Source organism: Myxine glutinosa, chromosome 9, assembly GCF_964187855.1.
Source record: "Myxine glutinosa chromosome 9, kmMyxGlut1.1, whole genome shotgun sequence".
NCBI lineage: Eukaryota > Metazoa > Chordata > Myxini > Myxiniformes > Myxinidae > Myxine > Myxine glutinosa.
This window is the reverse complement of record NC_136269.1, coordinates 138010139-138024791: the sequence shown is the minus strand read 5'-3', so window position 1 is coordinate 138024791 and position 14653 is coordinate 138010139. Positions and strand designations below refer to the sequence as shown.

The window sequence follows — 14653 nt, the reverse complement described above, 5'->3', positions numbered from 1 at the left end:
TATATAATGGACTACAAAATGTAAATGTTTCATGATATTTGTTATATTATATCACCTTTATCTATCAATATTGTTGAAATGAAGATCAAATAGCTGTATGTTGAAATATGTTAAAAAATTCAAAACTTTACATGGGGTGTACTTACTTTTTCACGTGACTGTATACATACACACCCATACACACACATACACACACATATACACACATATACATACATACACACACATTCATACATACATACACACACATACACATACACATACACACATATACATACACACATATACATACATACATACATACACACACATACACACACATACACACATATACATACATACATACACACACATACACACACACACACACACACACACACATACACACATACATACATACATACACACATATACATACATCCACACATAGATCGATATATCATGGTGTCACGGGTTGGCGAGGTCGATCATGGTGACACGGGTGTGCGAGAATCGATCATGGCATGACGGGTGCAGGACATAGCTCCAAATAAATAAACAAACTAGATTCTACTCATAGAATACATAGTCCACAACTCTTCTGTTTAAGGTTTTCTTTTTCTTTGATCCAATGTGCATGCCAGACCACGTGATCGATGATGTCATCTTTATCAAACCGTATTTCCCATGGGTACTTGATCAATTATTAAAGATTCGTATTGATCGTCGAAGCGGTTAATCCCACTCTCTCTCTTCAATCCCACTCCTCCCTCCAGGTCTTTAAAACAGCTGTTCACCAACATCTCTTATCTTTCCCCTTCCAAAACCTTGATCTTATCTACCCCCGTTAATACACCCCAGATCCACTCTTTCAATCTCCGACTGCATTCCTGAAATTCCTAGTTGTCAATTTGTTTTATACTCAGTTCCCCTTCCCCTCTTCCTCCCCCCCAGCTCTCTCCTTTTAACAGATCTCCCGATGTCCCTGTTCTCTGCTGTTTTACTTGTGTGCTTCCCTCTCTCTCCCCATATTGTCTCCTCCTCCCTTTATTATGTTTGATGTGTCCGTTTATGTTTTTTGTGTTTTATGTGCTAATGTGTGTTTAATGTCCTCGCTCTTACACGAGCCTCGATCTTGCAGACAAAAAGCAAAACCAAAAAAATAACCGGTTTCAGAGAAGAGGATTTAAAAAGATTTTTGCTTAGATCCAATATGGCTGCCACACCACGTAACTGATGACATCATAATTTACCTTCCCCAATATAATTGTTGCGTAATTTCAATCTGATCGGACGAAGCGTTGCACTTGTCAAATTATGACGTCATAATTATGGCACCAATGACGTCATCGTTAACAACACTTATTCCCCATGCGGAGTTCTTTACAATGAGCCACGTTTCAATTTTTTCCATGGAGCGGTTTCGGAGATATGGAAGTGACCCGTCTGTCAACATTCGCTGGCAGACATTAAAGATCGCAAGTTGCTCATGAAGAGTGGGCGTGTTATCGCCGGCACCCTAAAAAGAATTACAAATTCCTGCCGTAACCAGCAGATGGCATAGCATCAGTGGCACAGCTACATCCTCCGCAGCCAATGATGTTAACCCCACAGCCTCGTGCTACATAAGAAGGAACAAAACGAGAAAGACGTCATGCAGAGCACGATACTTGCAAAATGCACCCCACGCCAAAATAAAAAGTGGACATGGATACATCAAATGGTCCATTTCATTAAGATTAAAATTGACCATCTTAATCAAAGCTCGGGTCAATCGGATTAAAGTTGATTTTTCAGATGAAAATTGATGATTTTAGAAGTTTGACCTTGAGTTGACCTTTGACCTTTTGACCTCAAACATAGTTGCTTTTCCAATTCCATGATGTACTATGCAATTGCTCTTTAATTTTTAAGGTTAATCAGATGAAAATTGATGATTTTAGATTGACCTTAATTTGACCTTTGACCTCAAAAAAGTTGGTTTCCCCATTTAGTAACCCCATATGCAAATGTTCGATTTTCAAGTCAATCAGATGAAAAATGACAATTTTAGAACTTTGACCTCAAGATGACCTTTGACCTGAAAATCAATAGGGTTCTTCCTTATGACCAACTGTGCCATTTGGTGAAGTTTCGTGAAGATCGGTTTAAAATTGTGACCTGTAGGCAAGTATAAGTGAGCAGACAGACAAACACACAAACCGGAGTTATCAACATACTTGCAAAAAAAAAAAATGTTGCCAAGTAATAACGCACAAGACCAATCAATATACGAGAAAAATCTTCGATTTTCCAAGTAATAACTTTGTGGGCTTCTCAACTTTAACATCCTGGACCGACCAAATTGCAAACCTGCTCCAAAGCCAGTTGCAGACCAGGCATTCTCCATCAATCCTTGGAAACATTTGAACTATTCAAAGTTGACGAGGCGTTTATCTGTAGTAAAGTGGGAGTACTGAAATTCCCCGTGGAATGGTGCCCCAAGCATCACATCCGTCTTCCCTGGATTCCAAATTCCCAACATCAATCGGCATTTCCAGTGATGAGGCCGAAGCACCACGTCTGTCTCGCATGACACGCAATTGGTGGTCACTCTGGTTCTTGCCAACTTTCCTTCAATCTAGATTCCTCTTCTCTCCTCTGACCGTCCCCAATAATTTCAGAAGGGACACATTCCTCACCCCCTCCACCACCTTCCTTTCTCTTTCTACTTCAACTTCAAAATTCCAGGCCATCGCCACACCTCATCTGTTCTCCTGCAAGTGGAACCGCTTTCCCGAGTCCATTCAAAGCCACTCTTCCCTACAGGGTGTCAAGCAGGTTGTGTACCATCATCTCACAACATCCCCCACCTGTACCCATGGTCCCACCATCTCACAACATTCCCCATCGGTACCCATGATCCCAACATCTCACAACATCTCCCATCTGTACCCATGATCCCACCATCTCACAACATCCCCCATCTGTACCCATGGTCCCACCATCTCACAACATCCCCCATCTGTACCCATGATCCCACCATCTCACAACATCCCCCACCTGTACCCATGGTCCCAACATCTCACAACATCCCCCACCTGTACCCATGATCCCACCATCTCACAACATCCCCCACCTGTACCCACGATCCCACAACATCCCCCATCTGTACCCATGATCCCACCATCTCACAACATCCCCCATCTGTACCCATGGTCCCACCATCTCACAACATCCCCCATCTGTACCCACGATCCCACCATCTCGCAACATCCCCCACCTGTACCCACGATCCCGCAACATCCCCCACCTGTACCCACGATCCCACCATCTCGCAACATCCCCCACCTGTACCCATGATCCCACCATATAACATTCCCCATCCGTACCCATGATCCCACCATATCACAACATCTCCCTTCCGTACCCATGATCCCACCATCTCACAACATCCCCCATCCATTCTCATGATGTTGTCTACCCCCCTTAACCAACCCCCTTATTTGCTGGTTCCTGTGTTTTCTCACTCTTTTCCTTGCTTGGTGTCCGGTTGTTTCCCCACTTTAGCAGCATCAGTTCCTATACCCCTCGTCAGCCTCCTCTTCCATGAACTTCATCCTTGTGAACATAAACATAGGGGCAATACCCCTGGCACTCACCTGGTAAAATAAACAGTACACTGCACTGACGAAAAGTATTTTAAACCAATTTCAATGATTGCTAGAAGACAGAGCAGCATGTAGAATCATATGCACATGATCATAAGACTTTAAACAAACAAAAAAATTCCAATTTTGGGGGCAACCCCCGCCTCCCTCCCCCAATCCCGTATACCTCCTCAGACACCAATTTTTCTAATGCCTTGAACAAACATTGGTACATCACGGGTGATGAAGTTTGTGGTGAAGTTTCATCGAAATTTCATGTGTAGTTTCTGAGAAGAGAGCAAATACCTATTTAGGGGGGCAACCCCCCCTTAAACTCCCAAAGGGGCAGATTTTTTTTTAATTCCAAGAACAAACATGGGCACAGCACGGGTGGTGAAGGTTGTGGTCAAGTTTAATCGAAATTGTTTGTGTAGTTTCAGAGAAGAAAGCAAATTGGTACTCTGACAAACCCGACGTGATCTGCTTAACAGAAACTTTCCTCCTTCATGATGTCTGATTCCTTGGTATCTCTCCCAGGTTACTCCCTCCTCCGGCCGGTATGATAGACCTGAGCCTCGTCCTGGACGTGGGGTTGCTATCTTTATCAAAAACTCTCTTCCTCACTCGCCCTGCACTGCCCTCTCTCCACCTCACCCCCAGGAATACCTTTGGCTACGGCTTCCCCTTCGCTCCCACCTCTTGTTCATATGTGTGCTGTACCGTCCACCAAACAGTGATGACTCCATCTACATCTCGCTGTCTGACAATATGGACCAACTTCTATCTACCCATCCCAACTCTCTCTTCCTCATATGTGGTGATTTCAATTGTCACCATGCCAGTTGGCTGGGTGTGGGTACCTCTCTCACCAGCCATGGCTCTTCAGCAAAGGACTTCTGAGACTCACTGGGACTGACACAATCTGTCAATTTCCCGACCCGGATCTCAATCAACGGAGCATCTTCTCTTCTGGACTTGGTTATGACTAACTTCCCTGAAATTGTCTGCTGCTCTTCTTCTGCTCCAATCGGCTCATCTGATCATGTGCTTGTTAAAGTGGCCATCTCTCTGACCATTCTCAGAGAGCCTCCTCAGCGTCGACGAGTCTGGCATTTCACTCAGGCCAACTGGCACGGTCTTCAAGCAGCCATCAATCATCTGGACTGGTCTCCCATCTCTACCGCCTCTGACATCAACTCATCCTGGGAATTCTTCTAAAGTAAATTGCTCTCTCTCATGCACAGATTTATCCCATCTCGTCTTAAGTTGTCATACCCTTCCTCCCGTCCATGGTACACGGCATCTTGTGGTGAGGCTGTTGCCCAGAAACAACTTGCTTTCGTCTCCTGGAAAGCAACTCCAACAGAAGGAAATCTCATTTGCTTTCACAAAGCCCGAAACAAGTGTGTGTCCACCCTCAGGAGAGCCAGGAAACAATATCTCTCCGTTCTCAAGACCGAACTCTCTTATCTGTCTCCCTCTTCCAAATCCTGGTGGCGTCTGGTCAAATCCGTTTCTGGTGTTTGTTCCCCTTCCATCCCCTCCCTTACCTCAAACGGCTACACAGCTGACTCCGCACATGAAAAAGCTGAATGCCTCAACTCTGTTTGCCTCTAAATCTTGTGTCCCAAACCCATCCCTCTCTGTACCCACCGTACCCAGCTGCTCCTGGACTCTGTGTCCTTTCCTCCTGACAAGGTGGAAAAGTTTCTGTCAACCCTCGACTCTGATTCTGCAACTGGACCTGACGGCATCAGTCCATGGGTCCTAAAATCCTGTTCTTCCGCTCTTTCACTCCCTCTCTCTGTTCTCTTCACCCTCTCTTTTGCTCAAGATCATCTGCCATCTGCTTGGAAATCAGCCAACATCACCGCTTTGCACAAAAAAGGTGCAAAAACAGATCCTAGCAACTACAGACCAATCAGCCTTATCCCAATTATCAGCAAAGTCATTGAATCCATCATTGCTTCAGATATGAAATCTTTCCTCTTCTCCAATGGCTTGATCTCTGATCATCAATTTGGTTTCAACCTGGTCACTCTACTCTGGACATGCTGCTTCTGCTTTCTCAACAATGGATGGAGGTCCTCAATGCCAAATAGGAAATTAGAGCTGTCTCCCTTGACATATCACGTGCCTTCGATACGGTCTGGCACCCCGCTCTGCTCACCAAACTCTCCTCCTTTGGTATCCATGGAAATCTCCACGCATGGCTGGCGGACTTCCTCTCTAGTCATAGTCAACGTGTGGCCCTGAATGGGTTTCTCTCATCTCCTCTTCCTGTTCAGGCTGGAGTTCCCTAAGGCAGTGTTCTGGGCCCTGTGCTTTTTCTGGTCTTCATCAATGATCTCTCTGACTCTCTTGAAAATCCTCTCTATCTCTTTGCTGATGACTCTACTCTCTGTCGCTCCATTCCTCATCCCTCAGATCGGCAGTCTGTAGCCTCCTCAATCTCTGCAGACCTGGACAAAATCACAGACTGGGCAAACAAGTGGAACATGTCTTTCAATCCTGACAAATCTCACACTCTTACAATGTCTCTCCGAAAAGACCGACTGGACAACCCTCCCATCCACTTTCTGAATAATCCTCTCCAAGAAGTTCTGTCACTCAAGCTTTTGGGTCTCACTATCTGCCATGATCTTTCCTGGGAAAACCACATTTCAAATCTGGCCTCCAAAGCCAGTCGCCGACTGGGCATCCTCCGTCGTGCGAAGTCCTTCCTTGGCACACCTGAGCTCCTCACCACATACAAGGCTTTCATCCGCAGCTCAATGGAATACTGCTCTCCCCTCTGGGCTGGTGCTCCTGCCTCACACCTAGCTCGTCTTCACGCTGTTGAAACCAAAGCGTTCAGAATCATTGGAATCTCCCGCGTTCAGAATCATTGGAATCCAAGGGCCTTTCACTCACTCACCGCAGGCAGGTGGGTGGTCTTTCCGTCTTCTACCGACTCCTCTCTGGCCTTGCCCCCCCAGCTCTCTCTGGGCTCTGTCCCCCAAATATTCCTACAGGTCGCACAAGATCTGCCTGCAACCCTCTTATGGTTAAACTGCCAAAATCAAGACTCTCTGCTCAACTTCACTCCTTCATTCCACTTTTCTCCTGCCTCTGGAACAAACTCCCTCACTCTCTTCAATCCCACTCCACCCTCCAGGTCTTTAAAACAGCTGTTCACCACCATCTCTTATCTTCCCCCATCCATAAACTTGATCTTTTCTACCCCCGCCAATTTCACCCCAAATCCACTTTTTTGAAATACCAACTTCTGTCCTGGAAGTCCTTGGTGTCCTTGTGTTTTATACTTCTCCCCCCTTCCCACGCCTCCTCCCCCCAAGCCCTCTCCCTCTCACACATCTCCATGCTCTCAAATGTTATGTTTGTGTGCTTCCCCTTCTCTCCCCATCTTGTCTTCCGCTCCCTCTTTTTATATATTTTGTTTGTCTGGTTGATTTGTTTGTGAAATAAATGTTCGCTCTTTCGCGAGACTCGATTCAGTATACAAAAAAAAGAAAAGAAAAAAAAGAAAAGAATTTGGCCCCGTAGACTCCCTTACTTTGGGGGGTTAAACCTGGACTCACTTTGGCCCCGTAGACTCCCTTATACTTCGATTTTCTTAGTGCTGTGACCAAACTTCGGTACATCATGGGGAATGAAGGTTGTGGTCAAGTTTCATCGAAATAGTGTTTGTAGTTTCAGAGTAAAAAGCTAATTCCTATTTTGGGGGGTCAAATCTGGATCCACTTTGACCCCGGTAAACCCCCTTAGACCCCGATTTTTTTTTAATGCCGTGAACAAACTTTACTCACAACACAACAAATATCATTTGTGCCAAGTTTGGTCACAATCCCATCAGCGGTTTCGGAGAAGAAGTTGCAAGTGTTTACGGACGGACGGACGGACGGACAACGCGTCATCGCATAAGCTCCCCTGACCTTCGTTCCAGGTGAGCTAAAAAGAAAGAAATACTCCTAAGATTATTTAATTTTGTTTATTAATAAAAGTTCAGTTCAAATTTGAAGGAGAATTCCTGCCATGTTGTTGTTGACATAATGAAGTGCGGTGCAGGAAAGTTGAAGACACCAAAAACATTTTATTATTATTTAATTTCTATTGCAATCCTTGCGAGAAAACAAAGAAAGTTCACCGTAACGCACAGTTCACCTGAAAAGCCCCAATGTACATCGGCGAAAGTTCAAAATGTCAATTATGATGTGCGGCGTGTCTACGAGCATTCTGTCAGGGGCGTCCACATGACTCGGGCCTTCCCGCAAGGCAATTCAAAATGGCGATCCAAAAATAAAAGGACGGGCTACAAAGCGCACGGTGCGCGTCGCAATCATTCTTCTCTTTGTACATACTTGCGGGTCGAGTTCACGAAGAATTGAAGGACACAACGCCTTGCACGCGGACGGGTGCGTGTACGTCATCACATCTTTACGGTCGCAAGGCCCCGTCACTACAAGCCCTCACGTATTGCATTGCGAATTAAAGTGACATGTCCAACTTTTCCTACATCAATAATCTGCTCGATTGGTACCAACGCCGTGGAAAATTACGATTTATGGCACCCCAGATGATTATATGCACCGGTGTTATAGATCAAACCAACCCCCAAAGCTACTGCAGTCTCTCTTATACCAGGCACTCGTATCTCAGCGATTCCTATACAAATTAGCTTTGTTGCTCCATTTTAAAATAGCTCGTCTCCACAAATGGCATCTGTGTTGTCGGCAGCGCATGTCCGCTCATGGGTCAGGTGAAAGGGCAGGTCGGTGTCCTCCATCTCGATGTACGCTTCGTCGATGTACCCGAAAAGGGAATGAGAGGCCTGACGATCCGGCGACAGGAGCAACTCGACGGTTTCTTTCCAGTGCTCAAAGCAAATGGACGAACTCTGTGGGGAGGAGGTCGGCAGGGAGGAGAGATAAAAAGGGTCAAAATCAAGTTATTTAAAATTAAAAAACTCATACGAACTTACATTTCTGATTAAAAACAAACAAACAAAACAAGAAATAAGTCGTGCCTAGCACGATATGTGTGAAATCCCTAAAATAAGTTGTTGGCCTATGTTGCCCTCAAAAATACTTGGTGGTTGAATTGTGACCAGATATGCAAATCCTCTTCAAATTTCAAGTTAATTAGATGAAAATTGAGGATTTTAGAAATTTGGCCTATGTTGACCTTTTGGCCTATGTTGACCTTTTGGCCTATGTTGACCTTTTGGCCTATGTTGCCCTCAAAAATACTTGGTGGTTGAATTCAGTGACCAGATATGCAAATCCTCTTCAAATGTCAAGGCAATCGGATGAAAATTGAAGATTTTAGAAATTCGACAAAGTTGGTGACCTTTTGGCCAATGTTGACCGATTCACCTTTTGACCCCAAAACAATAGGCTTCTTGCTCATGACCAACTCCACCATTTGGTAAAGTTTCGTGAAGGTCGGGTGAAAATTGTGACCTGTAGGCGACCGACAGTCAAACAGACAGTCAAACAGACAGACAGTCAAACAGACAGACAGTCAAGCAGACAGACAGTCAAGCAGACAGACAGTCAAGCAGACAGACAGTCAAGCAGACAGACAGTCAAACAGACAGACAGTCAAACAGACAGACAGAATAACACACAATACCAACTAATATGCTTGAAAAATCTTTGATTTTCGCAAGTAACAAATAAGACGTCGTGCATTACTTGCAAAATCCATCCCCTCCTCCCACCCCAGGAAAACAGATGCCATGGTGACATCAAATTGTCCATTTCATTAACATTAAAATTGATGATGTTAATCATAGCTCGGGTCAATCAGATGAAAATTGATGATTTTAGAAGTTTGACCTCAAGATGACCTTTGACGTCAAAATCCCCCCAAAAAATCTTCCTTATGACCAACTCCACCATTTGGTGAAGTTTCGTGAAAATCGGTTTAAAATTGTGACCTGTAGGCAATTGACAGACAAACAAACAAACAAGAAGCCGTTATGCGGAGCATGATACTTGCAAAATCCGCCCCCACCCCCCCAAGAAAAAAAATTCCATTGATACAGCAAATTGTCCATTTCATCAAGATAAAAATTGGCAATCTTGATCAAAGCTCGGGTCAACAGGAAGAAAAGTGACGATTTTTCAGATGAAAAATGATGATTTTGTAAGGTTGACCTTGAGTTGACCTTTGACCTTTTGACCTAAAAAATAGTTAGTTTCCCTATTTAGTGACTCAATGTGCAAATGCTGTTCAATTTTCAAGTCAATCGGATGAAAATTGAGGATTTTAAAAACTTGGCCTATGTTGACCTCAAAAATAGTTGGTGGTTGAATTCAGTGACCATATATGTAAATCCTCTTAGAATTTCAAGTCAATCAAATGAAAATTGGTGATTTTTGAAATTCGGCCGATGTTGACCTTTTGGCCTATGTTCACCTAAAATATAATTTGTGGTTGAATCCAGTGACTAGATATATGCAAGTCATCTTCAAATTTCAAGTCAATCGGATGAAAATTGAGGATTTTAGAAATTTGGCAAAGTTGGTGACCTTTGGCCTATGTTGACATTTTGACCTTTTGACCCCAAAAACAATTGGCTTCTCAATTGGGACGACCTATACAACTTGGTGAAGCTTCGTGACGATCGGTTTAGAATTGTGACCTGTAGGCCGGTGACAAACAAACAGACAGACAGACAGAACCAGAAACGCAACCGACCAATATACTTGAAAAATCTTCGATTTTGCAAGTAACAGACAGACAGACAGAGAATAACGCACAAGACCAACCAATATAGTTGAAAAATCTTACATTTTGGAAGTAAAAAAAATAAAAAAATAAAACCAACAAATATTCTCTGAACATCTTACTCCTCCTGCAAGTCATGCGTTATCATGCCAAAATGTGTTCTCATCAAGTCACCTGTCAATCAGATAATGTGTCATCATCAAATCATATGATGACAACTTTCGATAGCCATGCCCCAAGATCTTGCAAACAGACTTCAACAACAACATGTGTGAGCTCAAGAAGTGAGGAAGTCAAATCACGCACATTTCCCCAGTTTTCGTTCACAGTGATCTTCACAGATAAAATCTGTCTGGTTGAGTATGATATATAATCTGAAACCAAAATACCACCATTGATATGATATCCCTAGCCGACGAAACACGCCCAACGTCCGACGTATTGAAATAGACTGATCCAACTAACCATAAACATTTCAGGACGTTATTAGTTATGGGGATTAGTTTTGGAAAAGTGGAACAAAACTTCAAATAGCCCCCCTCCAGGCTTCCCCCCCTTCCTTCCCACCCCCCCCCCCCCCCCTGACAATTTAACATCCTTCCTCCCTCTGTGCTATTCTAGAAGTTCCAATATGCCTTCTTAGAGTCAGAAAAATGATTGAATATCATATGTGCATGTGCGAAAGTAACAACTATACACAAAGAATTAAGTTAAGCACCCCTACACAAAGAATTAAGTTAAGCACCCCCTAATATATATTCTTTGTGTATATGTATACATTGGCATATATTCTAAGGTATGTGAGATCAAATAATGATTGGTATGACATTAGCAATTATCCATTGATGAAATGCAGATGAGTGCACGCATCTGTGACGCCCATCGCTCGTGCAGCACGTGTTATCATCCACGTGGTCGTGATTTTCTGTAAATGCACTATCATCACGGGTTATTGCAAGTCACGCCTGAGCTCGTGTGGGGGTTACATGGTCATTTTCTCGTAATGGTGGCTCGTAGACGGTTGGCGGACGGAGAAAGATGGCGGATAATAGGCATGATCGAGTCCGGAATGTCCAGAAAAGCTGTAGCTCGAACGTTTGGTTACCACCATTCGGTGATCAGTCGGTTGGTGCAGAAACACCAGGAAACGGATGCGGTGAAGGACCGCCCAAGGTCTGGAAGACCTCGCGTGACAACAGTCCACCAAGATAGAGCGCTTTTGAGACTGGTGCGACGATATCCCTTCGCCTCGAGCCATTTCCTGAAGGACAACTGGCTGCCCAACAGAAGGCTATGTCACCGTACCATGAGGAACCGCCTGAAATCGGCCGGTTTAAGGTCAAGACGAGTGATCAAGCGTCCAAGGCTACTCGAACGACATCAGAGGGAGCGTTTGGCATGGTGCCTAGCGCGACGTGGATGGAACATCCGGTCTTGGAGGCGAGTTCATTGGTCGGATGAAAGCCGGTTCTTGCTGTACGTGACAGATGGGCGTGTTCGGGTGTGGCGCCACAAAAACACCGCGTATGCACCTAAAAACATTCAACCAACGGTACCCTTTGGTGGTGGCTCGATTATGGTCTGGGGATGCTTCTCCCATGACTGTAAATTGGACCTGATAACTGTGCGAGGTAACCTCAACGGAGAGCGATATGCCGAGGAAATCCTGAATACCACCGTAATCCCGCACTTCGATGACCACACCCTCGCCAGCAGACCCATCTTCATGGATGACAACGCCAGGCCTCACCGTGCGAGACGCGTCCGAGCCTTGCTGGAGCAAGGTGCTGTGACAACCATCCCCTGGCCTGCGTACAGTCCTGACCTGAACCCCCTCGAGCACGTTTGGGACATGTTGGGACGACAAATTGCGAAGATGGTCCCTCCAATAGCCAATCTGGATGAATTGGAACGTGCATTACATCGGGAATGGAACAACCTGCCACAGCAACGTATACGACGGCTTACAGGGTCTATGAGACGTAGGGTTGAGTCAGTGATCCGATCACGTGGGTCCTACACACGTTATTGACGCAAAGATCGCTAGAGGTCTTCTCAGAACAATGACTGTACGTTAGAAAACATAAACGTCATCCACACTGTCCGTGATGGACCTATAGCTCCATACTTAAATTGAGGTGAAAATATGCCTAAAATTCCCAAAAAATTTCACCTTAAATTATTCAGAATAAAATATTGAAAACGGCATGATTGTTATGTTTTTATGTGACCATAATATCACTTCTCCAGAAAATATAGCAATATCATGGGTATATTACACTGTTTTGACGACAACAGACTTGTAATGTGCGAGGTTGTAAAAAAACGGGGGGGGTGCTTAACTTAATTCTTTGTGTATATATATTGATCCCTCCTTCCCTCCCGCCCCCCACCCTCCCTCACACTTGGTGTGTGATTTTGAAGGCGATTGGTTACACCTGAGCTGATATACAATCCCTATTATAAGGGAGGTGGCTATTATAAGGGAGGTGAATATCCAACCAAGATATTCTAGTTTTGTACTTTTAATTAATTTTCAGAAATTTGTAAAATTTGTTTTTCACTTGGAAGTTGTCGGTTACGATGTGTTCGGATGGACTGGAAAGGTGGAAAAAGACTGATTTAATGAATCTTAATTCCAGGCTATAAAGTAACATAAGGTGAAAATTTTGAAAGGGGGTGTAGACTTTCTATAGGCACCGTGTATGTATGTGTATGTGTGTATATATATATATATATATATATACTTGGCATTTAATATGGAATATTTTTTTTGTGGGGGTGAACTTACTTTTCAAGATGACTTAGAACCAAAAGTTGAAATTATTCTAGATTTTGTTAATGTGACCTTTAAAAGAAACAAAAAGCACATTTGACATTTCGAAACAAATAAATTGATCCTTGAAAGTGATGTAAACTGATATCAAACTCAATTCATGGAGAGTATTGTGTTAAAGTTCCGGGTTCGGTTGCGAGAGTACGCTGGCGTTGCATATTCGCCGCTTCTCCGACTGGATGGATGTACAGGGTCTGCTTCTACTTTTCTGACCTGACATCTCACACCTGTCCTGCCTTTTCACACCCGCACGTGCCGCGTGTTCTCCGGCTGGATAACGGAATCTGCTTTTGATGGTACGGAATACGGAATCGAAAGGCCCGCTCCCGTTGTTTGTGGCCGTGGCCTTGTTTGCCGGTGGCCTTGTGGTCTTGGTGGCCTTGTTTGCCGCTGTGGTCTTGATTAGCGGCTGCAGTCGTTTGCCGCTGCGTTTGCCGCTTTGCCTCCTCGACCTTGGCCTCGTACTCGTCCCTTCGCTCCTGCCTGGCATGGCTCTGAAGTACTCCGCCGCAAGGCTTCTTCTGCTCAATACCCGCTCCACCCCATCATGCATCTCTGCCATCAAATCAAATGGACTCCTCCGACGACCCAGGTACATTCACCGTGGCTCCGGTCACAAGTTTGTTTATTTGCAATCAGGTCACTCCATCCCCGTCCTCTGGTCGGCTCAGCGCACTCTCACTCTTCGTCCCAGCGCACCTGGTCACAGCAACCCACACGATCGCACCTCCTGCCTACGAACCCTGGCTAAATCACCTGAATTCATCCCTGCTGTTCAAAACAACATCAAGCTCACCCTGTTCAACACCCGGTCCCTCAACAATAAATGCCTCATCCTGAACGAATACATCCTGGATAACAAACTGGACTTTCTCTGTCTCACCGAAACCTGGCAACAACCTCTGGACTACTACACACTCAACCTCACCACACCCAATGGATATTCCTACGTCAATAAACCACGCTCGGAGGGCCGAGGTGGTGGAATTGCCGTTATCCACCGTCAAGACATCAAGACCAACCTCATCTCCATCTCATCTGCTCCATCATTTGAACACCTGGCTTTAAAACTCTCTGGTCACACGCAGTCAGTCATGGCTGTCGTCTACCGCCCTCCCAAACCACACCCATCATTCCTGTCTGACTTCTCCTACTTTCTGACCCAGCTATGTTCCCTCTCCCCCTCAATCCTCCTCCTTGGTGATTTCAATATCCACATGGACTCCACTGACTCCACAATAACCACTGACTTCACTGATTTACTCACCTGCTTTAACCTCACTCAACATGTCGACTTTCCTACCCATATCCGTGGTCACATTTTGGACCTTGTCTGCTCCACTGGATTAAATTTGCACCATCTCTATGGCTCCGACCTCACCCTCTCTGACCACTTAGCCATCACTCTGACCATCAACATCCCCGCCCCAACACCAAGGCATTATCGCACAATCAACTTCCGTAAGCTAAACGC

The 14653-nt window shown here is 44.8% G+C and overlaps 1 protein-coding gene across 2 annotated transcripts in view; it reads right to left on the bottom strand.

The window, feature by feature from the left end:
- Window positions 1-7695: 7695 nt before the first annotated feature.
- The window catches only part of TRPC4AP (transient receptor potential cation channel subfamily C member 4 associated protein), an 82649-nt gene continuing 75691 nt past the window's right edge, over window positions 7696-14653 (bottom strand). For both annotated transcript variants that reach the window (XM_068102995.2, XM_068102996.2), the window contains exon 19: window positions 7696-8505. In XM_068102995.2, the coding sequence (XP_067959096.2) occupies window positions 8302-8505 (204 nt within the window). In that variant the 3' untranslated portion in view covers window positions 7696-8301. The remainder of the gene's footprint in view (window positions 8506-14653) is intronic.